The following is a 25,624-nucleotide window of genomic DNA, read 5'->3' on the forward strand; positions in this document are numbered from 1 at the left end:
AAATAAAAACACATATACTGTATGTACTATTAAAGTAATTTATATTATAAGACATTATATTATTGAATAATAAATCTCAGATCAGTTTAATCTATCGCCCCTTTCTCCTCAACACGATGCTTTCTTCTCCTTTGACTCTGCAGCGCTGGGAGTGCAGCAGCCGTCCCTCCTGGGCGCGTCTCCCTCCATGTACACCCAACAGTCGGCCTTGGCCGCAGCCTCTCTCAGCAACCAGTCTGCTGCTAACTACCAGCTCTCCCAGCAGAACGCAGCCCTGCAGCAGCAGGCTGCAGCAGCTGCCGCCGCCGCAGCGTTGCAACAGGTCAGCGACCTATTGATTCACTAGGTCACTTGTGGTGCTGTGTGGTGAAAAGCCTCCTCATGTTCCGTACTGTACTTTTAGTCTCAGATCAATACGGCTCTCCAGCAGTATCAGCAGCAGCAGCAACAACAGCAACAGCAGCAGCAGCAGCAGCAGCAGCAGCAGCAGCCTCCTCCACAGCAGCCTCCTCAACAGCTGTACAACGTTCCTCATCAGGTGAAACACATGCCCACTGCGGCTAAAATTATTTAGGACAACAAAAAATGTTTAGTGATGTAAACTTTTCTTATTTTTCAATCCCTACGAACCGCCCTGCATTGACTGAGCAGGGACTGTGTAACTACGCTCATTTTCAAACTTTTGGGAACGTGAGTCACACCCCCTCCTCTCCCACTTTTTGGCATTTTTTCAAACTTGAGCAGTGAAATGAAGCTCAAACCAGGGGTTGAAGTTACTCTTTAAGGCTATTTCTCAGGGTAATAAACACAGTGATCCCACAACTGTCATAACTGAAATGTCAGAATTGATATCATCACTTGGTATCGTTAAGTATTTGAGAATGAGTGCTTGTACGCTGTCTGGTATCTGTAGATCCTTAATGATCCTTCTCCCTTCACAGCTGCCACAGCCGCAGCAGGCACTGCTCTCACAGGTAACGAGCATCAACTCACCTTATTTTGGCATTTTTTTACTTACAACTCGCTGTGGGAAATTATTAAAAAAATTCTCTATGAATTAATGAATACATTTAGAGTAAATTATTTCATATTTCTCATATTGATCTGATGTATTTTATAAAGGGGTGTGACCTTGAAAAAGGGAATATAATTTTGGTGGAGTTTAAGGTTAAAGTTTTTTTAATGTACGCAACTTTCTTTGTGGTGATGTGGGGAAAAAATATTTGGGCTCTCCTGGGTTTTGGGATTAGCATGTTAACTCTACTGGAAAACTTTTTACATTTTTAGATCAGGCCGTGCATCGCTTTGAAGTTTTACTGATCTTATTCAACTTATTTTGTTGTTCCCACTAATTACCCCTTCATTTTAAATGTATGGCCAAGGCCTTCACATCTAAAATAAAGAAAATAAAAAAGACGGACCTAATTTGAGACATGTCTCTCCACAGTCACCCGTGGGCCTGCCCACCAGTCTGGGCCTGTCGAACCCGCAGCAGACGGCCCAGATCACGGTGTCGTACCCGACGCCGCGCTCCAGCCACCAGCAGCAGGCGCAACCCCAGAAGCAGCGCGTCTTCACCGGCGTCGTCAACAAGCTGCACGACACGTTTGGCTTTGTGGACGAGGATGTCTTCTTTCAGCTGAGGTAAAAGAGAGTAAAGACCACGTGCTCCGCCTTGCTTGGATGCAAACTATCAATCAATTATCAATGATTGTTATATAGTTTGATTGTTAGAAAATAAAACAAACTGATTGTTAGCGATTGTTAGATAGTTTTGTGGTGTCCCTGAATGTTTTACATAAACATCTCATAGTTACATACATATAACTTGTGTACTCTGAGATTATTTCAGAGAGAAGGAAGGAAAATATTTTTGGGTTTTAGTTTGGTGGGAGTCTGTTTTACCTAGCCAGGAATATTTACATATATAAGGAATTTCTTCTGGTGAGGTTTGGTACACTCCAGTACAGACAATAAGCATTAAAAAATATGAAAACCTTAACAGCCCGAAAAAAAGAGAATTAATTAAAATATGTACAATTAAAATTAAATGTCAGATATAGTCAAAGACACAAAACAGGAATGTCAGATATTTAAGATTTACAAATATGCAAATTTATGTGATACTATACTATGCACTGCATAAATGACTGTTATGGTATATAGGTATACAATTATAAATTATAATGTTAATTGTTATGTGCTAACTATCTCATTACAGTATGAACAGTGTAACACCAGTATAACACCAGTAATGAAAATAATGATAATAGGATTGATAGAAAGCTAACATAATAAAAACATCTAAGAAATTAAATATAAATATGGTTATATTATATCGATATTAGTATGTTTCAACAATAAGGAACAGAATGGTATATTTGCAAATTGCACATTTTTATTTTATTTTTTTTAAGAATGAGGTCATGGCTTAAAAAGCCTCAAATTGTATTTATTTATATTCTTAAATATATCTGTTGAGATGGATTATGTTTTGCCGCCTGCACGTAAGCAGGGGTGTTGTTCAGAGACGAGTTTTGTGTTTAACGTTAAGTGTCCACTGGGGGGGTAGTGTTCCATTCAGTTAACAACAATGTACAGAAAACATAGAAGAAATTAGTTTTTTGTTGTTGTTTTTTCCTAATTTTATTTGAAAAGTTTAGAACTTGAAAAAAATACGGATATGCAAATGTAAATCCGTGTTCGAACCTCATTTGCAAGGCCCTATCGGCTCATTTTATTTTCCCTCTCAAACCCAACTACCGACAGGAAGTTGTGATGTTTCAACCAATCAGCATGTTTGACTCACAGGAACGTGCAACACGTTGTTGAGATTCAGGAGGTGTGCTCCTCTGCGGTTAACCATAACACCCTTGGCTGCGTAGCTCTGTAGATAGTTTACATGCATCTTTGCAAATGCATGAACCAGGCTTTAAAAAGCTATTACCTGAGGAGGATATTGAGTTGTGGTTATCTGCCACATGTATGCATTACTAGTGAATTTGACGAGTAGGGAAGAATATGAATGTATGTCCGATGTCTTGATGTATTGTGAGAAATATGACTATTTTTTGGTGTTCTGTCAGCGCTGTGAAGGGGAAGACTCCTCAGGTGGGTGACAGGGTCCTGGTGGAGGCCGTTTACAACCCCAACATGCCATTCAAGTGGAACGCCCAGCGCATCCAGACCTTACCTCAGTTAGCCAACCAGTCGGTGAGAACCTGGGGTTAAATTCATGTTCACAAGAATGAACATGTTTTTATTTTATATTGTTTGTATTGTTTGTATTGTTTGTATTGTTATTTTCTATTGTCTTTTCATATTGAAAATCTGGAGGGATCTCATCAACCTCACTCCTCTTACCTGCTAACTTTCCAGTTTAAAATGTCTGAATGTGTTAAGGTTTTTGTTTTTAATTATTTTTTGAACTGAATTGGACAGAAACTGCCTTCCATCCACAAACTGTCATGCCAATTTCTCCAACAGTTTGGATTTGCAGTGTGACAATAACTTAGTATGGTCGCTTACCTGTTAGGGTAGGGCGATGTTAACAAATCAAACATCACAATGTATATACTGTATATTTTTTTATGAATACCTCACTATCGATTTGATAATATTCTGGGGGTGACTACTTGTCCTTTGATACAATATTTACACACAAGAAATATTTGAGAAACAATCATTAGTTATGTGGATATGATGAACAAGCAGGTAGAGGCATTGATCAGAACAGCCAGAACGGTATATGAAGTTCAGAAAATGTGATTACTGTACTGCTATGCAGCCTTAAAGACAACATCAAACTATATCACCATATTTTGATATCCATTGACTTTATGACGATATATTGCCAAGCCCTATTATTTTTGTAAATTTACACATTCAGTTAAGGATTATGCTTTTCCAATTTAAGTGTTAACCTCTGTCTATGATCCTCTCGGACACTTTCTTCAATATATCCCCATTTTCAGTCTTGCGCCCATCCAAATATCTCACTATATTTATCTCCCTCATCAAATTCAATGTAAAAACGCTCTAATTTTCCATCCAAAAGTGCACGTGTTTATCAGCGGTTGCCAGGCTATCTGCCCAAACAACTCAACTCAAACAACTTTTCAGGTCAACTCTATGCAGCAGAAGCGCTGGGTTTTCTGGCGCATACGCAGTTTGAGTCTGCAGATCATATGTTTATTACCTTTTAGGTAATAAACATTCGATTTTTATTGCACCTGATGAAATTATTAATTTTGTAATTATTAATTAATTTCGAGTGTATAGGGGCTTTAAACATTATACTCATGCCTTATGATGTCCATTCCCATGCTCAAGTATGTGTGATTAGCTGCTGCACCAAATTGTACGTTGATACCATTAATTACACAGTTCTACACTTTAATTACACTTTCTAGACATTTTGACCACTCGAGAATGGGTGGGGGGTGGAGGGTCAAACCCCCCAGAAAGGCCACGTCAAGACCTCATGACCTTGAAAAACACTTTCGAAAATGTAATGCTGTGATGCAGTAACAATAACTTCTAAAAATTGGAGATTTATGCGATTTTGACGATAGGATGACGAGCACTATTTTCTCAAAATGGCTCAGAAAAACCCACTTTTCTTCAACGACCTGGACATCCCATACATTTTATGAATGGCCTATGTGCCTACATTCTGGGTTTCATGAGGCTGTGATCATCCTAGAGGTCACAATGGGAAATTTTATACAGTAAGGTCAAGTAAAAAAAAACCGCTGTCATCACATTGAAATTGTAACTGACTAAATGGCAAAAATAACATATTTTCACTGCATGCACCCTATGTAGCTGACATATTTCAGGCTTGGCTGGAAAGGTGAGACGATAGGGGTTGTAATGAGCTCAATTTCATTCAGATAGCTGGATGTCAGGGCTCAAGGGACCCGTTTTAGTATTCATAGCCATGCACATTTAGTTTTGCCAAAAAAGATTGCCGACTTTGGAGCTATGTTACGCCTGCTTCTCAGAGAGCTAGCAAAACATGGTTTACAGCTACAGATTTGTCTGGAAATCTAGTTTCCGCTAATACCTAAAGCTTAACTCAGCTTAAAAACTAAGCTTGCGAGACCTCGTCAAACATGGACGAGGTCTCGCAAGCTGGTGGGTGGGTGGGTCTGTCAGGCTTAACAGGTTAAGTTGTTTAAACGCCATGATAAATGGAATGATGGAGGAGAAATCCAGGTCTGTGCATCGGGTTGTGCTTGGACCGATTTCGAGTTTATCTCTATTAAAATAATCCAGGGGACTGTTGTAATATTCATAATATTGCACTAACCTCATTGTGATCGGCTTATTCATGTCCATGGAAACGCACTGATTGACTGGTGTTCTCTCCGTCCCTCACAGCATCAACAGCCTCAGCCTTTACCTCAAGCTTCTCCACAGATGAGCAGCTTTTACAGCGAGCCGGGGATGCAGCTGCGCTACTCCGACATGCACTCAGTCACTGACAACAGGCAAAATGTAACCCTCAAGGCCCGCTTCTCTCTTTCTTATTGAATGTTTGTGAGGACTGAAGTTGTTTTCAAACTGAAGTTTCTGGCACAAGAAATTATGAGGTCAGAGTCTGTGATTTGGTTTATGATCTGGTCTTCTCTTCCTCTCTGTGAGCAGAACCAGCCCCAGCCTCCTAACATGATGAAGCCGGCCCCCACCATGATGCAGTCCCTACCTCCTCCCACCACCTTCAGTGTGCCAACCCAGGGCCCCCCACCCTCCCTGCTCCAGCCCCAACTCTCTGTCGCCTCCCTGGCCCCACTGCTCCAAAGCCCCCCTCAGCCGCTGCTGCCACAGCCTCCACCCAAAGGTAAGGGGCTCCATAGGGACCCTCTATATAGTGACATGGCTTTACTTATGTAGCGTTAAGCAGCCACTGAATTCGAAGTAAAGCGGTTGCCCGGTCGCCCTCAGCAGTGTGTGTATGTCTGGCTCATAGTTGAGTTATATATTCCCAGTGCTGCTGACAGTGCTGTCAACCGAAGAGTCAATGACAGTAGACGGCAGTAGAGCAAGATTATTACAGTCAGGGATGCAAACAACTCGCTTTTCGGCGAATGTCACTTTTTTCACCTGAATGTGGACCCTATTTAGCATTTTTTTTTTATTTTTGGTCCGTCCGAGAGAATGACACCAGCCACGATTGATTAACTAATGGACTCGTTCTCTGATATTACGTTAAAACTCAGACGTGGACACAGCTCTAGTCTCTGGTTGAAAGCACTTGAAAGCAGGGAGCAATGCTGTGGTCCACAAGCTCGGAAAACTGTGATGTGTGTGGGAAGTGATGCGTTCAGGGGAACTCGAAAATCCCTTGTCTACCACAATAATATATTTCAGACCTTGTTTCACCATGTGTTTGCATCCCTGTACATTTAACTAAAAGCTGAAATTAGGTGAGAAAAAAAACATTTTAGTTAAAATTAGTCAGAAAAAAACGAAACCTAACTGAAATGATATTGTGTACTTACAATACTAACTAAAATAAAAATGTACAAGAAACGTCTTTAGTTTTCTTTTTTTTTCTCGTCAATTTGGTCAAGTCTGTCAACATTTAGCCGTTACAATACAATAACCAATTATTATCTTTGTAGACAGGCGGCATTAATAATGGCTCAGACTTCATCTGGTGGAGAGCTACTTTTAAATGATGAGGGGACGAACACGACTGTTGAGTTTGTTATTGTCTGTGTGGTGAGCATATACTATATATGTAGGTGTAAGAGAGACAGAGACAAGCTAAGTGTGACTGGAGGAGTTAGTGTTGTCACAGCTCTTGTCTGTCTTGACTTGTTTCTTCCCCTCTCAAGATTCAAATTCTGTAAAGTATCTGATAAAAGACAAACTACCAAGAAGTCGTTCAGTTACTGTTATAAATCTGTTAATTCGTTCTTTTATGTGACATTTTAATTTTTAAGCGGACATAACTACATAGTATGTTAATTACTCAAACTATAATCTGGCTAAAAATGGCAACCATATTTTCAATTTCGATAACCAAAAGCTGATGCCTGGTTGCTAACCGCTTTTAAAAGTTAGTGTTGAGCCCTGTTTATGTAAAAGATCTATGTACTTCTTTCACCAGTGATTTTTAAACACATTCAATTAATGATTTTTAGCTTGTCTAGCTGGCACAACTGGTCTTTCAGAAGACTACAAATAAAGTAGTTTGACAAGATGGTCATTAAAATCTTGAATTAAAATAATACATGCAACAAAATATTTCTTTGACAATTACTAAAATATTTGGAACTGAAATTCATTTATCTTAGTCTTGTTATCTCACAATTCTACAGTTTAATTGATTTACCGTCTTTTAATTGCACATATTAAAAGCTAAAAGTGTTCATACTAACTGCTAATAACTAGGGGTCCAGCCCGCAGGTGTTTAAAAGTTTCTGGAATATAACAACTGCTGTACCGATGGACATGGTTGAGGTCTCGTTAGAACCGGGAGGTCACAGACATCTCTTGGTTCATGTTTCATCCATATCGATTGACATTCTGAGCAGGAATTAGTGAAAACCAATTAAATTTGACCGGAAGTAGCCAAGCGGGCATCGCCGACAAGCCATGGTTCTAAAACTTCCGGTTGGCTGTTGGAGAGAGATGAGTTTATTGAATGAGACGCTTTGTGACCTCATAATCCAATTGGTTATATATTTGCAGGTTATGGCTAAAAACATCCATTTGCATCGTGTGAGATGCGTGGTGAGGATTCTATCGCTCTGTACTGGTTACAAACTGCATGTGTGTAGGTGTCTGCTTGACTTCGGTGGAGCTGTTCCAATGATATTTTCTCTTTTGCTCTTTTTGTAAATAAATATCCATAATAATAATAAATCCTGTTTGCATCGAACTGTACAGCAAATCGTACGGAGCAGAAAAACAACCATGTGACATTGTACAGGAATGCCGGTGCTACCTCCACTCTCTCCCCGGCCGCTGTGCTCTCCGGCCGGGGAGCGCGGATGAGGCCCCCAGAGCTGACGTGTCAAGTCTTCCTCAAATGTCAATTTGAACTTGAACTCACCCTCCTCTCAACCTGAGCCAGGCTTGGCCCCCATCCCCTCAAATGGAGAGCAATTTAAGAAAGAATCCGTGATTTTCCGCTCCAAACGTCCCCGCATATAATCACGGCGCAGATTCAGGAACCTCGGATTACGGAACCTCAAACTTGTACTCAAACTTATTGTACCTTACATGACTAAAGTGGACCCTGTGTATTACTGCATGCTGCCTATATATTTTACTATTATTATTATTATTATTAGTAGTAGTATGATAGTAGTAGTATTTTAATATTATTATTTTACTTTATTTTATTTTTTGGAGTGCTAATAAACTGAAGTCTGTATTGTCATGGTGACCGAGGGGGTTTCCTGTATCCCTGTTGTGTGTCTAGATGTGTTTCCTGGGGGTCTGCTCCAGACACCAGTCAGAATGATGCCTCAGCCGCAACCTGTCCGACGTATGGAAATCCCCCCACGATTCCCCAACCGCAATGACCGCGGGCCGGAGCTCATCCTCAGGACTAAAGAAGAACGGAGGTCGGGAAGAAGCGCTCTGGAAATATCCATAGTTTCAAAGGTCTGGAGCTTGTTTCAATTTTTAGACATCTACATCTGTGTCGCTCTGCTGCTTCCTCTAGCCGTGAGAGGGACCGGGACCGAGATCGCCGGCGATCACGAGAGCGCTCGCCCGTACGCAAACGCTCCAGAGATCGCTCTCCGAGGCGCGACCGCTCCCCCCGGCGGCCTCGCAGGATGACCCCCCGCTACACCGTACAGTTCTCTAAGTTCAGCCTGGATGGGTGGGTACATCAGCCATGGACTGATTTTTGGCTGGGGTGTTTTTAATGCTGTTTTCACATGCCCTTTAATAATATTAATTATATAGATTTTTATTATTTTAATTAAACTTTCATCCACGACTTACATCCTACAAAAGCGATCGAAACCTTTTTACACAACAAACATGATAAAGCACTTGTAGGAGCACCTTCAACAGGAATATGACAAATGTGTTCAGGCTTCAGCTGATAATAAGAAAAGTTACAAAAATTTATTGGTTTGGTTTGATGCATACTATGGTTTCAAACATACTATCTTTGCATTCTCAATAGTATAATAATAATAGCTTTATTTATATAGCACCTTTAAAAACAGAGATGCTAGTATGGCTTGATTTAAAATGTATTTTTTGTCTTCAGCTCCAACTGCGACATGATGGAGCTGAGGCGGCGCTACCAGAGCCTGTATATCCCCAGTGACTTCTTCAACGCTGTCTTCACCTGGGTTGACGCCTTCCCTCTGACACGACCCTTCCAGTTTGGGAACTACTGCAATTTCCACATCCTGCACAAGGAGGTGGATCCTCTCGTCAAGAACACGGCTGTTTTGGACCCACCCGATGCCAACCACACCTACAGTGCCAAGGTGAGATATATATCCGATGTTACGCTGCAGATCAAGACTGGTGCAGATATGGACAACGAGACGCTAATGCAATTAATAAACATAACTACAATTCTTATATATAATAACAGACATAAAATAATTTTGTCAAATATACTTTATAGGAGTCATCACCATAGCAACATATTGCTTGTTTCGTTTTGGCGTCGTACTTCTCCCTTGCTCCTTTTTTTTTTTTTTTCCTCGACGCTCCCTGTGCCCCTAAGACTCCCATTAATACAATTACAAAAAGACCGCAGATTGTTCAGTTCTCATCAATAAAACAAAATCTTAATCGATAAAATTGTTATTAGCAATTCATCTATAGTCGATTAATTGTTAACATCCCTAGCGCCAGTTTAGATTCAGAATCTAAATGGATTTTGTGAAGGAAGCTGTCCACTGGTGCTGATGTTCGTCTCGTCCTGTGCACTCCAGGTGATGCTGCTGGCGAACCCCAGTTTAGAGGAGCTCTACCACAAGTCCTGCGCTCTGGCAGAGGACACTCAGGAGGTCCGAGACGGCTTCCAGCACCCGGCGAGGCTCATTAAGGTTAGTTTTAGCTTGTTTCTTTTTTCCCTCTCTTCTTGGTGACTTGAGGTGGTGGGGATGACCCAAAAAATGTGTGGCCAGGAAAAAACGTGTGTGCTGACTAAAACATTCCATTGCATTCTCACTGTGTACGACAGAAACCCATCTGGTGTTTGCTCTCACCTAAAGCACTCGAGGAGTTTCTCTCAGCCTTGCTCCTGACCAGATCGCTCGATCCATCTCTCACTCGTTCTCTCTCTCTCTCTCTCTCGCTCGTTCTCTCTCTCTCTCTCTCTCTCTCTCTGCTCCTTGTCCATCCTTTCCACTTGTCCAACCATTTCCCGTTCGTTTTTGACCCCATTCTTTTCCCGTTATATCCATCCGTCTCTCGTGCTCTTTCTTTCAGTTTTTGGTGGGGATGAGGGGTAAAGACGAGGCCATGGCCATTGGCGGTCACTGGTCTCCCTCGCTGGATGGAGTTGACCCTGAGAAGGATCCCTCGGTGCTAATTAAGACAGCCATACGCTGTTGCAGGGCGCTCACAGGCATAGACCTGAGTCTGTGCACTCAGTGGTAAGTACCATTCCGTCTCCTTACCAAATTGATTAACTGAATTTCTGTTACTGTTTAAATGGATGGCCTCTTTGGAGCTAATAGCCCATTTTCTGCAAAATGCTGCATGCCCATTACAGCAATAAATTTTTATATGTATGTATTATTTTTTTTTTTCAATTATTATTCTGTGTTTTTAATTTGCCACTTCAATTTCTTTTGTTCAATGGCCCCTTTTGGCTTTTGTATGTTTGTCATCCTGCCTTGTATTATAAACACATGTGGTTGTGACGAAAGAACGAATGCCTCGATTCTGTGGCCAGATGAGCCGTCGCCCGGACCGGAAGACGCTGCCATTATTTTCCTTTTTGTTTGACGTTTCTATGGTCTCACGTTAAATATCTTACATATTTAACTCTCACTGTCTCCTGTTTGATTCTGTCTCTTTTTTCACAACCCCTGTGTTGCTGGGGTGGGGGGCGTAAAGGTTAAACACAGAATACAGACCTAATTGGCTGAAGGGTGGGGGTGGCTCGTTACGTTTTCTTTGTAATTGTCTTGTCAACTTTCTCAAAATGGCTGCTGTAAACTGTGACATCTGTTGGAGAGCTGCAGACTGGTCCGTATGCTGATACTGGGGAGGGGGGAGAGGCTAGCTCTATTTGGGAGTAGAAGGCTCGCCCTAGCAAGGCTTGTCCTTTTTTTTGTGTCCTGACGAGAATGTTTCTTTCCAATGCGCCTTCTTCCTTTGCGACAGGTATCGCTTTGCAGAGATTCGCTATCACCGGCCGGAGGAGACTCACAAGGGGCGGACAGTCCCTGCACATGTGGAGACAGTGGTTTTGTTTCTGCCGGATGTTTGGCATTGTCTTCCCACCCGCTCAGAGTGGGAGGGGCTGTCGCGGCGACTCCGGGAGCAGCTGGCTGAGAAGCTGTCGGCCGAGCGAAAGGAGGCGGATGGAGAACAGGCACTGAACCGCTAATCCCTCTCTTCTCATTTCCGCTTCTCACAGGAAGGCACAGGACTTACACAACAAACAAAAACTCCCAGACACACTTTAAAACCTTATCCAAACACACCCCTAGACACCATCACAGGCAGATTACTGTACCACCAGACCACCAGGCTCCCTTCTGCCCATACCTCCACTATTCTCCTTTTCCTCCATCCCTTTATCTGCACCCCTACCTCCCCTCACACACAGTGGCAGCAGAGAGACTAGGCTCCATGACAAAGACTCTGCTGATCAAACAGCTTCCAGCTTTTTGAATGGAACATGAATGGGCTGCAATCTGGGTCTCCCAGTTAATCCTGGTGTTAAATTGGGCGTTATTCAGTCCTTCTGTGATTTCACAAATTTCTTTCGTGATTTTTGCGACCAGAAATTCCACAAGAATTTTGAAAGTTTGAAAATTGCGCGAATTGCCAAAAAATATATTCTCAAACTACTGCCAATATGATATGTATTCTGCATTTTGCTGGTGACATAGGCTCTGTCTCAGCGATTTTGCAGAAACATTGCATTGCAGATTTTATGAATTTGCATTAATTATTGCGAACGTGAAATTGTGATTTTTACGGAGGGAAAATTAATTAATCAAATACATCTTGATTTCCATTGGATTTCTTTTCCTTCGTGCTGAATCGGTGCGATTTCACTGATGATTGTTGACGCTGTGCTGGAATCTGTAGAGTCAGTTGCGTCTCCATAAATGTTTTTGATCTAGTTCTGTGTGCTTTTTAGAGGATCTTTCACATCAATTTGATATTCTCTGAATTTGAAAAAGAGAACCCGCGTTCCCCCCCCCCCCCCCCCCCCCCAAGTCGTGTTTCTTGTCTGTACTTGTTTTGGGATTCTATACTCTTTGATTTGGGCTTTATGTAGAGTTTGGTTTTTGCAGGGCAGTTGGTTGGACAGATGCTTCTAATTGTATAAAAACCAAAAAACGCCCCAGTCAGACCATGCTAGGCCCGCCCACCATTCACACTCCGTTTGGAGACCAGCTTGAGTTCACCTGATGGACCCACACACACCTTTTGGAAGTACCTGTCATTGATTTTTGCCTTTTTTGTGTTCCACAGAACTGCATTGATTGGCCGCTGGGGTGGGGGAAGCATTTCCTTGTTTTTATTTTCTGGTTTTATTTTTTATTTTTTTATTTGTATAAGAGCTAGAGGGCTTCCCTGTGTATCCGTCAGTAGCAGTGGATTTAAACACAGCTGTGAGCTCACTAGCACCAGTCTATGAGATACAGACGTGACCTTGCTTCTTGCACGGATCAGCTTTGTTTCACAAGCTAAGCGAGGTGTGTGCTGACTCATCTGTTGTCCCATCTCTTCCTTCTCCCTGTCCATCTTTATCTCCATCTTTTTCCCCCCAAGGAGGAAGAGGAGAAGGATGAAGACGAGTTCAAGGAGGTTTCCATGCCCACCCACTGGACCAAACTCGATCCCAAGTCGATGAAGGTGACGCCCAGGGGCCTGGAATTTTTTTTTTGTCCATTTTTATTTATTTTATTCTTGTCATTTTTCAATTGTTACCTTTAAAAACAACCATAGAACAATAGATCTGTGATGGAGTTTGTGTGGTTTAGCAAACATTCATTTGTGGATTAAATTCCAAGTTCCAGTCAATGGGAAAATTGATTAATTATATTATAAAAAGTTAAATATGTCAATTGGACCATTAAAAGTAAATGTATGTGTAATGTTAAATGTATAGGGCATTACATATAGGGCTGGGTTAAAAACATCAATACTACGATTCCATTCTGCTGAATCAATTAGAAAATTGTAATATCTGTACTTTGTTTGGAAGCTATGCACCCATGAAAATATTTAATTTATTAACTGGACTTTGTTGTGTGAAATATTTTTGTACTGTACGTCGAATGCTACACTGAAAGGTTAGTCGCGATAAAATATACGTTATGCAAAAAAACAATATAGAGTCGTATCATGAGCGGTCATCAATATCCATTTAGAATTTGTGAGATCCTGTCCAATACCCAGCCCTTATAACATCGTTCATTGGACATAGAGTTTTGGAAATTGGTCTTAGAAAAGTCAGTTAATTTCACCTTGCATTTGAAGTGGGTACCAAACCTTAAAGAAAACATCCAGGATTTTCCTCTCAGAAAAAATATTGAAATTGTCATTTAAAAACAACACCCCAAACATTTGCTTTGGTGATGGCGTCCAAAATGACTTCTGTCTTCAGCCTTAAAGTTTAAACGTCCTGACCAAATGGTTTTTAACTGGTCCCTCTCCATCCAGGTGAACGACTTGCGTAAGGAGCTGGACTGTCGCTGTCTGAGCTCCAAAGGGCTGAAGTCACAACTGATCGCCCGCCTCACCAAGCAGCTGAAGGTGGAGGAGCAGGTTGAGGAGGCCAAGGAGCCAGAGAAACCAGAGATCAAACCTGCAGAAGAGGAGGAGCCGCCACGCACCGAGGAAGATAAAGAGGTACACAATGTCCATACCGGTGTCTGAGTAATACTGCATTTCATAGCAGCTTTTAGAGACATTTTTTAAGTAAAGTCTGGCTTCCAAGGCACATTAAAATGTTGGTCTCACTGTGCTTAAATGCAACCGGGAAAAATGTTTAAGCATTAAAAAAAGTTAAATCTCCTTTTTGGAGACGTGACAGTCTAAAATAGTAACTAAAACCCTAATAAAATGCATGACTTGGGCCATTTCTTTCTCTGTTTGACATAGAAAAACTGCCAGACAATATTATGAGTGTATTTTATGGTTGAATCCATCCTTCAGTCTTTGAACGTCATGATATGGGCCTAGAAAGTCAACCTGTCTGGTTGCGTGTCCGTCTAAAAGCAGGAGGAGGAGAGGAAGCGGCAGGAGGAGCTGGAGCGCCAGCGGAGAGAGAGACGCTACGTCCTCCCAGACGAACCCACCATCCTCGTGCACCCCAACTGGGCAGCCAAGAATGGCAAGTTTGACTGCAGCGTCATGTCTCTGAGCGTGCTGCTGGATTACCGGCTGGAGGACAACAAGGAGCACTCCTTTGAGGTGAGAGGGCAAGCCGCAATATCTGTAACAATGCAATTGATTAATATGTGATCGGCTCAATGGCATTTCTATTCACAGCATTTGCGTGAATGAGGCTGGAAATGCCACTTGTTGTTCTGAATCAATCTGAAAATTGGAATTAGCAGGTGTGCTGGAAGCCAGTAGAGTGTCAAACAGAAACTGGCCATAGTCATGGCAACAGCAGCCGATTCATACAGTAAGGGCTGCCTTTTGGATCAGAATATCGGTCCAAATGTAAATCTATTCTGTTTGTCTCTAGGTTTCCCTGTTTGCTGAGCTATTCAACGAAATGCTGCAGAGAGACTTCGGCTTCCGCATTTATAAAGCCCTGGCTGCAATCCCTGCCAAGGAGGAGAAGAAGGAAAAGGAGAAGAAGGCCAAAAAGGAGGCAGAGAAGAAGGATGTGGAAAAGCGGGAGATAAAAAAGGAAAAAGAAGACGAGAGTGATGAACCCGCGGTGAAAAGGGCCAAAGAGGAGGAGGAAAAAAAGAAGGTAGGGCATCTTTTCTTCACTGGTCCCACGCTTGCTGTGAGATGCTGTAATCTAACACGGTCGCTTTGCCTGTCAACACCAGGACGACGAGAAAGTTCTGAAGAAGGAAGAGTCTCGTGATGAAGACGAGGACGAGGGCAGCACGGCGAACGCCGAAGAATACGACCCCTTGGAGGCTGAAGATGCAGATGATGATGAAGATGATGGTAGCACCTTGTTTTTTTTCATTATCTTTAATAAGAATATGTCTTGGCATATCAAAGATTCCTGGATTCCTTTATTTGGTCTGGATTCCCTCATTTGGTCTGTGATGAAAAACATGCACCACGCTGAGCGTATGATGGATAACTTTTCCACTAATCTGAGACCTGAATCTGAGAAAACAACGTCATGGCCCGAAAGAAGGTTTAGCTGTTGTAATGGCGATATCACCTTGTGTTCATGTTGTCACTCTTTTGGATCACCCTCACCTTCGCTCAGATAAGGACGATGAAGACTCCAATGACAGGGACAGGAAAGATGACCGCAAGGACAGCCAGAAGACCTCCAAGGAGAGGTCCTCTAAGGATAAGGTTGGGTTTTTTTCAATAATGCTAGTAATTGACTTTATTTATACAAGTTACAAAGTGCTTCATGCATAACATAAAACACAATAATAAAAGGAAACAGGAACTAAAAAAATGACATACATTGAAGTATAAATGTAAACAATGAAAATAATAAAGAAAAAACATTCCCTATGTCCTTTCCAATAAAGGTACATCTGAACAGCTCCAGCACGACCTTGGGGTATCTGCATAGTTCAAAGTTCAATAGGCTGTGTTTTTGATGACCTATCCTTTAGTTCATCTCTCCACATTGTGCCCAGATGGCTGCCCACACACCTACCAAATCTGATCACATAGGAAGCACCATGTTTATTGGGGAGTCCACCAACCTGATGCATACTGAGATCCCGTCACAATACGACAGAATCAAAATATTGGGCACGTTTATTAATACCAGGTGTAAATGCAAAGGCCTGTGATAGTCATTAGATGGATATATAGGTCCTATAGTCATCCTGAGGAGAAATGCAATGTCCCAGCAGCTCACATCAACACAACAAAACAAAAATAATAATGGGGCAATACAATAAATACATGAAAAAAGAAAAAGGCAGTATATGGAAGATTTGGAAAATATACAATAAACCCAACGGTTAACTAAAAAACCTGCCAACATACACTAAACCTAATGATTAACAACAGATAATCTAAGATAACAGAAATTTAAAAAAGCTAAGAATGAAGAAGACCACAAAGATGAAAATGTCACATTCAAAAATGAAATATAGGGTCCTATACAAAAACTTGTGAAATAAAGAGTGAAACAAAGATGAATGTACAATAAACCTCAACAAAAGATGGCAATAAGACCAAAACAAAAAATGGGCAGTAAACATTCATGCACATAACATATTATCCAGATAACAAATGTAGATACAGATCACATTTTAATGCCAGGTGTAAAAGGAGAGTCACAGTGTGAGCAAAATCCGATCAGGACTGAAATGTATCTCATAGCTCGGCCATAAAGAGCCCTGACAGTGACCCATGTCCACGCAGGACAAGGAGAAGAAGCAGATGGTCACCTACAACAAGGAGCTGCTGATGGCGTTTGTTTACTTTGACCAAAGCCACTGTGGCTATCTGATGGAGAGAGACCTCGAGGAGATCATGTACACGCTGGGCCTCCACCTGTCTCGTGCTCAGGTACACACACAAACACACACACACACACTCTCTTTCCCTGTCCTGTCTGTGTTTGGATCTAGAATTTTAGGAATTTGAATTGGTACGGACCTTGTAATATTAATCAATATTACAACAATATCGAGCTGCCGATTTGATGTGTATTGCGATTCTTTTAGTATTTAGGCGTGGAGGCTGGTTCATGAAGCTTAATTAAACTGATTTTTAAGGTCAAATCAAATGATGTTTTCTCATGGTGGGGTGAATGTATAAAGATTCTTACAAAACCCTGCAATTAAACTGGAAACAGATTTTACGCTAGCCTCTTATGTCTTTATTTAAGCCTGAAAGCCCACCATACAGCAGTGTCGCGAATGAGCTTCTTATTATGGAGTAACCAGTTATTTAAATCATAAAACATTTTAGAATGTAGGAAAAAAATAAATGTTGACCCGGTTAAAAAGATTTTGGTCCAGAAACAAAAATAAACATGTTCATTATGAAATGTATGGCGATGTAAAAAGCAAAAGACTGATCTGGGTTGAGTGCCTTGATATATCTAGAATATTACAATTTCTGAAGGTTTTTTACTAATCGTTTGAACTATTAAAAGGTCACACTTAGCTCAATGCGATCTTTATTTCTCCTGTTATTTCAGGTGAAGAAACTCCTAAACAAGCCTGTGGTCAGAGAGTCGTGTTACTACCGCAAACTGACGGACACGGGGAAGGACGAGCCCATTCCCTCCTCCAGCGACTCCCAGATCGACAACCTGCTCGGTGACCTCACTTTCCCTCAACTCCAAAATGCTGATTAGTTGATTAAATTAAAACGACACACACTTTATATATTAGATATCTTCCTCAGACCGTCCTTCCATATTCTACATTTATCTGTATTATACTCCTGTACGCAAATAAAATACTAAGATTACAGAAAAAAAACTGGGAAAGAAACATGAAATGGGCAATGGGGTTTGCAGATTTACACCAAATGGTACATTTAAAATGTTGCGCACCACACAAACTACATGTTAGTTTACCATTAAAGATCAAGTACTTTATCCTAAACATTCTTCTTTCCCCCTCAGGTAACAGGGGGCTTCTCCCCTTGCCAGCGGCTCGGCCCGAGTCGGAAAGCAGCGAGTCTGGAAGTCTGATCGTGTACAACGGGGCCATGGTGGACATCGGCAGCATGATGCAGAAGCTGGACAAAAGCGAGAAGGGACGAGAGGAGGTGGAGCAGAAGTTCATCGTGCAGGAAGCCAAAATGGGTACGATAACAGCCGACCACTTCTAAAGAGCGCTCCATGCCACTTACAGACACAATCAGTAGCTCCGAAGGTGGAGCGGTCAACTGGCAGGTGCAGGGTGGCTGCTTCCATCCTCGGTTCCTCCTGGCTAATTTGCGGAGGAGTCCTTAAGCGAGACACCGAAACCCCCCAAAAGCTCCAGACAAGCTGGTCGTCACCTTGCAGGGCTGACACTCAATGTGAGGCGTGTAAAGTGGCCTTAGTGCCTTGAAAACGCTTTATAGATGCATCCCATTTATCATTTGCACGCCACACTGAAGGGCGTGTCGCACTCTGCACTGAGGCAGGTTTCTCTGCAGCGTCGCCATAAACTCAACGTGCTGGAAGGAAGACATGGCTCTTTTTAATTGCATCCTAAATTATGTCGGACGATAACACACACCTGTAGTATGTAGTTATGATAATATACTTCATTTGTATAGCACCTTTCATACAAGATGTGCCGCACAAAATGCTTTACAGACATTTTGGCAATTAATAATTGACAGCACCTAATGATTTAAAGTGAACATATGGTACATTTGAGGAGGGGAAAAAACTAAAGTGGTATGAAGAACACCATGGTAGGTCACCATTTGGGAGGGAGGGAGGGCATGCCTGTTGGTGCTGCCATCTTTAGAAGTCTATTGGGTTCAGCTAAAAGCATCTGCTCTGTGATGGTTGTCTGGAGGGCTGCAGGCTACACTCTGTGCCAGTCGTCCCTGTGGGACGGTGATCTGGCTCAATTTGAGCTCTGCTAAATAGAAGCCCAGTCTCATTTCAACTGGCTCTCCCTCTCTATGGGACTCTTGCCAGAAAGTGGACTGGCACATTTCCAAGAACAGCAATCACAAAGCACAATCCCTGGGTTGGATTAGCAGTGTTGACTCATCAACAGAAGAGGGGTTGGGGTGGGGGGTGGGATGGACTTTTCAGTACGGCTCAGAATCCTTAATCGAACCTCCCACGGTGTCGTTCTAGACGATGACGCCAAGGCGATGACCCAGCTGGAGCAGTCCAACAAGGCTCTGTCCAAGGAGCTGGAGGAGGTGAAGAGCAGCCTGGGCCAGATGGAGAAGACGCTCCAGGCCACGGAGGAGCTGAAGAGCAGCTTCCAGGAGCAGATCCACCAGAGCACCGACTCCCTCATGGCCACGGTCAAGGACCTGCTGGCCGTCCTCAAAAAGGTGACGGGGCTTTTCTCAGCAGCACCCTCGTACCAGTAATAGCTTGTGAAGGGCTCAAGTCACATCGGCAGGAGTGGTCGTCTGTTCCAAGGTTAAAGCTGTCCTCCATTTCCCGGAAAAGCTTTTTATTGCTCGTCCAATAACAATGAATCAGGTCTGGAGTTCTATATAATATTGTGGATAATGCTAAGATATTTGAGGAGTAGTCGTTGTTGGTAATGGGAATATCATAACCAAGCAGGGAGAGGCTGGAACAGTCTCTGAAGATCCAAAAATGTTACAACTTTATTACTACAACACATTATGTGCTAACACTGCATGTTGTAATAACCTAATAACAAATAACATTACAATAACCTATTACATAATTCAGTTGTTATTGCGTATCACAGGCATTACAACTTTCATCATGAGTGTGTTTGTACATTACAATTACTATCTTGAGTTCATCTTTCTGCTTGCCTGTTTATTTCATGGGTTATTGTATTTGTACTATATGTATAGGACTGTATATTTTATTTTGAGATGACTATTTTTGGATAAAATGTATTACTTTTATTCTTGTTATTCTTAGGTTATATTTGTTGATCATTCGGTTTAGTGTATATTGCCATATATCTTTATTGTGTACAGTTATCTGTTTGGTTCTATATAGTGTACACCGATCAGCCGGATCGGGTGAAGTGAATAACATTGCTCATCTTGTTCCAATGGCGCTTGTCAAGGGGAGGAATATATTAGGCACCAAGTGAACAGTCAGTTCTTGAAGTTGATGTGTTGGAAGCAGGAAAAATGGGCAAGAGTAAGGATCTGAGCCACTTTGACAAGGTTAGCCAAATTGTGATGGCTAGACGACTTGGTCAGAGCATCTCCAAAACGGCAGGTTATGTGGGGTCTTCCTGGTATGCAGTGGTTAGTACCTACCAAAAGTGGTCCAAGGAAGGACAACCGGTGAACTGGCGACAGGGTCATGGGCGCCTATGGGAAGAAGTCAAGCCGCAGAGGCAGTGTGATGCTCTGGGCAATGTTCTGCTGGGAAACCTTGGGTCCTGGCATTCATGTGGATGTTTCTTTGACACGTACCACCAGACCAAGTACTGTACACCCCTTCATGGCAACAGTATTCCCTGATGGCAGTGGCCTCTTTCAGCAGGATAATGTGCCCTGCCACACTGCAAACATTGTTCAGGAATGGTTTGAGGAACACGACAGAGAGTTCAAGGTGTTGACTTGGCCTCCAAATTCCCCAGATGTCGATCCGATCGAGCATCTGTGGGATGTGCTGGAACAACAAGCCCGATCCATGGAGGCCCCACCTCACAACTTCCAGGACTTAAAGGATCTGCTGCTTATGTCTCGGTACCTGATACCACAGGACACTTTCAGAGGTCTTGTGGAGTCTGGATGCTTCCACGGGTCAGAGCTGTTTTGGCGGCTCGAGCGGGAGCTACACAATATTAGTGTTGTTATTGATTTTAATGTTGCAGCTGATCGGTGTGTTTAGTATAGTGTGACAGCAAAGCACTTTGACAGCAGTTTGGACTTTTAATTACAGAATGTGTTGAATTATTGCATATTCGCCATAAAAAGCTGTCCCCGGAATTAGCAAATGTGTTGCTACAAGACAAAACATTTGACCAAATCAAGTTAGTTAGGCGTTGCCAGCGTTGTAGCTGTGCAAGAACTGTGATAATGCTGATTCCAAGCTGAATTTATTCTCTCTCTCTCTCTGTGTGTGTGTGTGTGTGTGTGTGTGTGTGTGTGTGTGTGTGTGTGTGTGTGTGTGTGTGTGTGTGTGTGTGTGTGTGTGTGTGTGTGTGTGTGTGTGTGTGTGTGTGTGTGTGTGTGTGTGTGTGTGTGTGTGTGTGTTCGTCAGGATCCCCAGGCGGAGCAGTCCTCTGAAGCTGGCGACCACAGTCAGACCAACGGTGCTGACGATTGAATGAAGCCAGGAAATGAATCTAAATCGGTGACTTTCACTTTGTTTTTCCTGCAGAGCCACCTGTAAATACGCACTAAAGTAGTTTGACTGGTTTTGGTTTTTCTTCTTTATTTTTTTTTCCTAATTCTATTCAGGCTTCTTTGTTTCCCATTAATGTTTATATAGATTTGACAATTAATTATGTTTATTTGACTTTATGATTTTTTGTTTGTTTGTTTTCTCATGGAGTACACGTAGTTTTGTGATTTATTGAGTTTATATTTTTACTTAGAGAGTGGAAATTCTAATGTTATCTGTGACGAATGAAGCATCCAAAGGCTTATTTTCATAGTTTGTGGGAAACCTCATTCGCTAGCGAGTACATTTCTTCATTGCTTTGGCTGTCAAAGAACCACAATGTACATTTATGCCACTACGCAAAAGTTGTACTTTTTCTTATTTTTTCCTGATTAGCAATAATTAAATAAAATTAACTATTTATGTGCAAGAGAATTAAAAGTAAATATATTTAAAAGGATTGAAACATAATTTTAATGGCTAATTGTAGGACAGAGCCCGACTTGATACTCCTTTTGTAAACGTGCTTGAGTTTCCCCTCTTCGGCCTGTTCAATAAACACACGCTTCATTTTGTAGCTTTTCTTTTTTTTTCTATTAGGCCTCTGTTCTCTCATGGCTTCTTTTTGAGCCTCCACATCTTGTGGACCTTCTTTCCGACGGCTCCTCTTGGCCACAGCGTGAACTGCCGCTCTCACGGCCGCGTGGTTCACACTTAGATTTGGAGAATTCCCAGCCTCTTCTGTGTGCGGGGGGGAGGGAAAGTACATGTGAACCAAACAATAAGCTTAATGAATGTCTCCTGTGCTGAAGGAGTCTGCTGCGAAAAACAAACGAAAAAATTATGAATATTTTGACATCTACTTCTGAAGTCTGTACATTTGTCTTGAAGTGCTGCAGAAAAGAGCCAGAATTCCATGAAATTGAGCCCTGAAAGGGGCGTTTTATTTTTCTATTGGCGATATACTTCATGGATGTCTTGTGAATAATTAAAGTGGTTGGTTTAACACTATACTGTGGCTCCATGTGTCCTTATTTTTATTTCCAACTTATTTTCTAGCACTTCCTTGGTGAGAAATTAGTTGACAAACAGTGTCGTGTGGATGAGTCACCAGCTGGTGGCAGCAGAGATCAGGTGCAAACTTTCCAGTGTGCATACACGTGTTCGTAGACAAACAGAACTTATTATAGGATCCCAAAAAAAGGCCTCCGTCCTGTGATTATACTTTTTTTTCTGCTAACGTGATCGAGCAGTAAATCTAAAAGCTCTCCCCCTCCCAAGCCTCCTCACCTCTGTCATTTAAGTGGTAATCCATCAGATTGTCTGTTTTGGGTGGATCACACTACATCCTGATCGACAGTTTGCAAACCACAACTAGTGACGCTGCTTCACCATATTCACCGCAGCTGCCCTTCACTTGTTGCGGGTGGCGGACTCCGCCGCCAACGTCCATCAAATAGCTGTGTCTTACAAAGTGGCAGTGACATAAATGTGTTCAGTAACAAATATGGGAAGTTTACAAAATAATCGCAGGGATTGCCACTTTAACATTACAAAACAGAAGAAAACCTTGATCTCATCATTTCCGCTTGTTCCTATTGAAGGTTTTGCTGATGAAGTCGCAGTTTGTTCGACAACAAATGACAAATATACTTATCAGTGGCCTTGAACAAAAGCGTCTGCTGAATGACGTAATGTAACCCAAAACAAAAAGCTTAGTACTACTCATGTGAAATAGTATCCATGTGTTTGGGGTGGAGGCAGTGGGTGTGGCAGACAGGCTGAGAAATTACAGAATAATGCGACCGTAGGATATTCCCACGTCAAAGCGACCTCTGGCTCTTTCACCTTTTGAAGCTGTTGTTTCCTGCAACGTCTCCCAAACATCTCAAGGCCTCCGGGTCCTGAGTGATGGAGCTGCTTTCCTGCTTCACTGACCTCTTTCCCTGCTGAAACAAACACAAAGCAACAGCACTTTCCTTTCCAGATTGGATTGTTTTATTTTGTTTAACATCTTTATTTTATTAATTTATATATTATTATTGTTATTGTTGTTGTTGTTGTTATTTATTTATTTATTTATTATTATTATTATTATTATTAATAATAATAATAATAATAATAATAATAAATGATGCATGGTGGTGCAGTGGTTAGGTTCCCAGGTTGGGGGCCTTTCTGTGTGGAGTTTGCATGTTCTCCCTGTGCCTGTGTGGGTTTTCTCCGGGTACTCCGGTTTCCTCCCACATTCCAAAGACATGCAGGTAAGGTTAATTGGTGACTCTGAAAAATTGGCCGTAGATGTGAGCGTGCATTGTTGTTTGCCTCTGTATGTCAGCCCTGTGATAAGACTGACGACCTGTCCAGGGTGTACCCCTGCCTCTCGCCCAATGACAGCTGGGATTGGCTCCGTCACCGATCGTGTAGGTTTTCTTTAGCCAGCAAACTGTGTCCATGAAACTGAAAGCCTGCGCGCTCAAATCACACATGAGGACATTCAGGAGGCGGGCGTGGCGTCTGTGAACGTACTGTCCTCCCGCCGCGCAATAAAAATGATTCAGGTCTAAGCTGCTATCTAGTGTGTCCGACCAGTGCATCTCTAGATTTGGGAACCAAGCGCTCGGGGGAAAAGCAGCGTTGAAATCCAGGTTGTGGGGTGAGTGGGTTTTCAAGCTCCAAGGCCGCCCTGGAATCGTGTTTCCTCTCTGGATGGAATTAGAGCGGCATTCAACTACTTTGGAGCCAGAAGGGAACCTAACACCCGAGTTACTGGCTGGCGGGCGTTACCTGCTGAAGCCTTTCATGATTCAGCACAAATGTCGCCGACGATCCCGTGTACTGTGGATGTGTTAAGTTCGCAGGGAAACAGTTGATAGAAGATTTCAAAGCAACTGAATGAAATTCTAAAGTGGGATGACATCAATATAAAACAGGATTGTCCTATTCCGTCAGGGAAACGTACAGAACCAATTCTCACGAGGCGTCGTGTTTACATCACGGTGAAACAAGCCGTACGCGCCAGATCAGGAATCTCTTGTTTGGGCGGGAAGCGTCCTCTTCCTCCGTCCCGCAAACTGTGTCATTTCATCATTTCATTTGTGCTGCGTTGAGAGACTGCCGCTCAGGGCTGTGGTTCTGATTTCTCTCTCTGAAGGGATGTCACAGACAGACAGACAGACAGACAGACAGACAGCAGCAGAGGTATAATCGTTCCCTGAGTGTGTGCATGAACGTGCATATCCGTAATGCTAATGCACATGTGATTGTGAAACGTGACTCCCCCGCAGAGAGCAGGGTAGGTAACCCCAGTCCCCAGCTGCAACAGAGGCCCTTTGTAGCCCCTCAGTGCATGTCCCCCGCCCCCCACCGCACACACACACACACACACACACACACACACACACACACACACACACACACACACACACACACACACTGTCCCAGGTTTCAAAGAGCTGGCTGAGGCTTGAACTGTGCACAATCAGACCGTTTCAATGCGCAGGGAGAGTGAGTTTGGTTTTGGGAACGGATCATGTCACCCCCGGATGCTGACGCTGGCTTTTCATGTAAATAAGTTCTTCTGAAGTCTCGTGGTTTGGGTTGTGGGGATTATTGAGGTCAGAAAACATGTGCAGATGTGGGTTGCGATGTTACACCGGCGTCGTCATTCGCGAGAAAAAGGCTCTCTCGTGTGTCGTCACGTGTGAGCTGAAATGATCATGTCAGACTCCCGGGTGTTTGTGTTGTCTCTCCAGGCTCTTTAGTTGTGTTGTTCTGAATGAATGAGGAGGGACTGAGGCATTTGGGGAGACCCACCCTCACACCCTCTGACCGGCGCCATCCTCCTGCGCACAAATGTCAACGGTTCCGACTTGTCGTCGCCGTGACGAGGGCTCTCCCCAGGATTCCCAAGCTCTGATGAAGCCGGAAATGGCCGGTGTTTGCTCCCAGGTTTGGGTTTTATGGGTCAGAAGAAGAAGCCCCGGGATAAAGATTCGGAACCCCGACCGACTGCCACCCTCGGTGTCTTGGTCTCGGTGCAACCGCCGCTCCACCCGCGATGCTGTAGAACTTTGGTCTTTGGCCGTCATGAACTACCGGGTTGAATTTTGCGTCGAAGGCCTGAATCGCGTGTGTTATTCGCGTAACGTAACGCAAGTGTAACGGAGACGGTTTGTTAGCGCACCGGCTGACCCGGGTTTCTCCTCGAGCTCAGGGGTGAATGAGGGTTTCTCTCTCCACCGGCCTCCACCTTCGCTCCTCCTTCAGCCGTCGTCCTCCTCCTGAGTTTTGCCA

The 25,624-nt window shown here is 42.8% G+C and overlaps 1 protein-coding gene across 1 annotated transcript in view; it reads left to right on the plus strand.

Annotated features, from left to right (window-relative positions):
* Positions 1 to 22,339, plus strand: part of ccar1 (cell division cycle and apoptosis regulator 1) — a 33,484-nt gene extending 11,145 nt beyond the window's left edge. Inside the window, exons 3-26 of the mRNA XM_080017074.1 lie at positions 144 to 322; positions 404 to 538; positions 942 to 974; positions 1,448 to 1,644; positions 3,087 to 3,213; positions 5,386 to 5,502; positions 5,653 to 5,845; positions 8,441 to 8,585; positions 8,687 to 8,848; positions 9,248 to 9,473; positions 9,930 to 10,043; positions 10,429 to 10,595; positions 11,332 to 11,542; positions 12,958 to 13,041; positions 13,852 to 14,040; positions 14,410 to 14,604; positions 14,885 to 15,118; positions 15,201 to 15,324; positions 15,599 to 15,690; positions 16,726 to 16,872; positions 17,510 to 17,630; positions 17,942 to 18,124; positions 19,124 to 19,329; positions 21,206 to 22,339. Of these exons, the coding sequence (XP_079873200.1) occupies positions 144 to 322; positions 404 to 538; positions 942 to 974; positions 1,448 to 1,644; positions 3,087 to 3,213; positions 5,386 to 5,502; positions 5,653 to 5,845; positions 8,441 to 8,585; positions 8,687 to 8,848; positions 9,248 to 9,473; positions 9,930 to 10,043; positions 10,429 to 10,595; positions 11,332 to 11,542; positions 12,958 to 13,041; positions 13,852 to 14,040; positions 14,410 to 14,604; positions 14,885 to 15,118; positions 15,201 to 15,324; positions 15,599 to 15,690; positions 16,726 to 16,872; positions 17,510 to 17,630; positions 17,942 to 18,124; positions 19,124 to 19,329; positions 21,206 to 21,271 (3,647 nt within the window). The 3' untranslated portion in view covers positions 21,272 to 22,339. The remainder of the gene's footprint in view (positions 1 to 143; positions 323 to 403; positions 539 to 941; positions 975 to 1,447; positions 1,645 to 3,086; positions 3,214 to 5,385; positions 5,503 to 5,652; positions 5,846 to 8,440; positions 8,586 to 8,686; positions 8,849 to 9,247; positions 9,474 to 9,929; positions 10,044 to 10,428; positions 10,596 to 11,331; positions 11,543 to 12,957; positions 13,042 to 13,851; positions 14,041 to 14,409; positions 14,605 to 14,884; positions 15,119 to 15,200; positions 15,325 to 15,598; positions 15,691 to 16,725; positions 16,873 to 17,509; positions 17,631 to 17,941; positions 18,125 to 19,123; positions 19,330 to 21,205) is intronic.
* The last annotated feature ends 3,285 nt before the right edge of the window (positions 22,340 to 25,624 follow it).

The sequence above is a fragment of the Zeus faber genome (genome assembly GCF_960531495.2).
Source record: "Zeus faber genome assembly, chromosome: 16".
Lineage (NCBI taxonomy): Eukaryota > Metazoa > Chordata > Actinopteri > Zeiformes > Zeidae > Zeus > Zeus faber.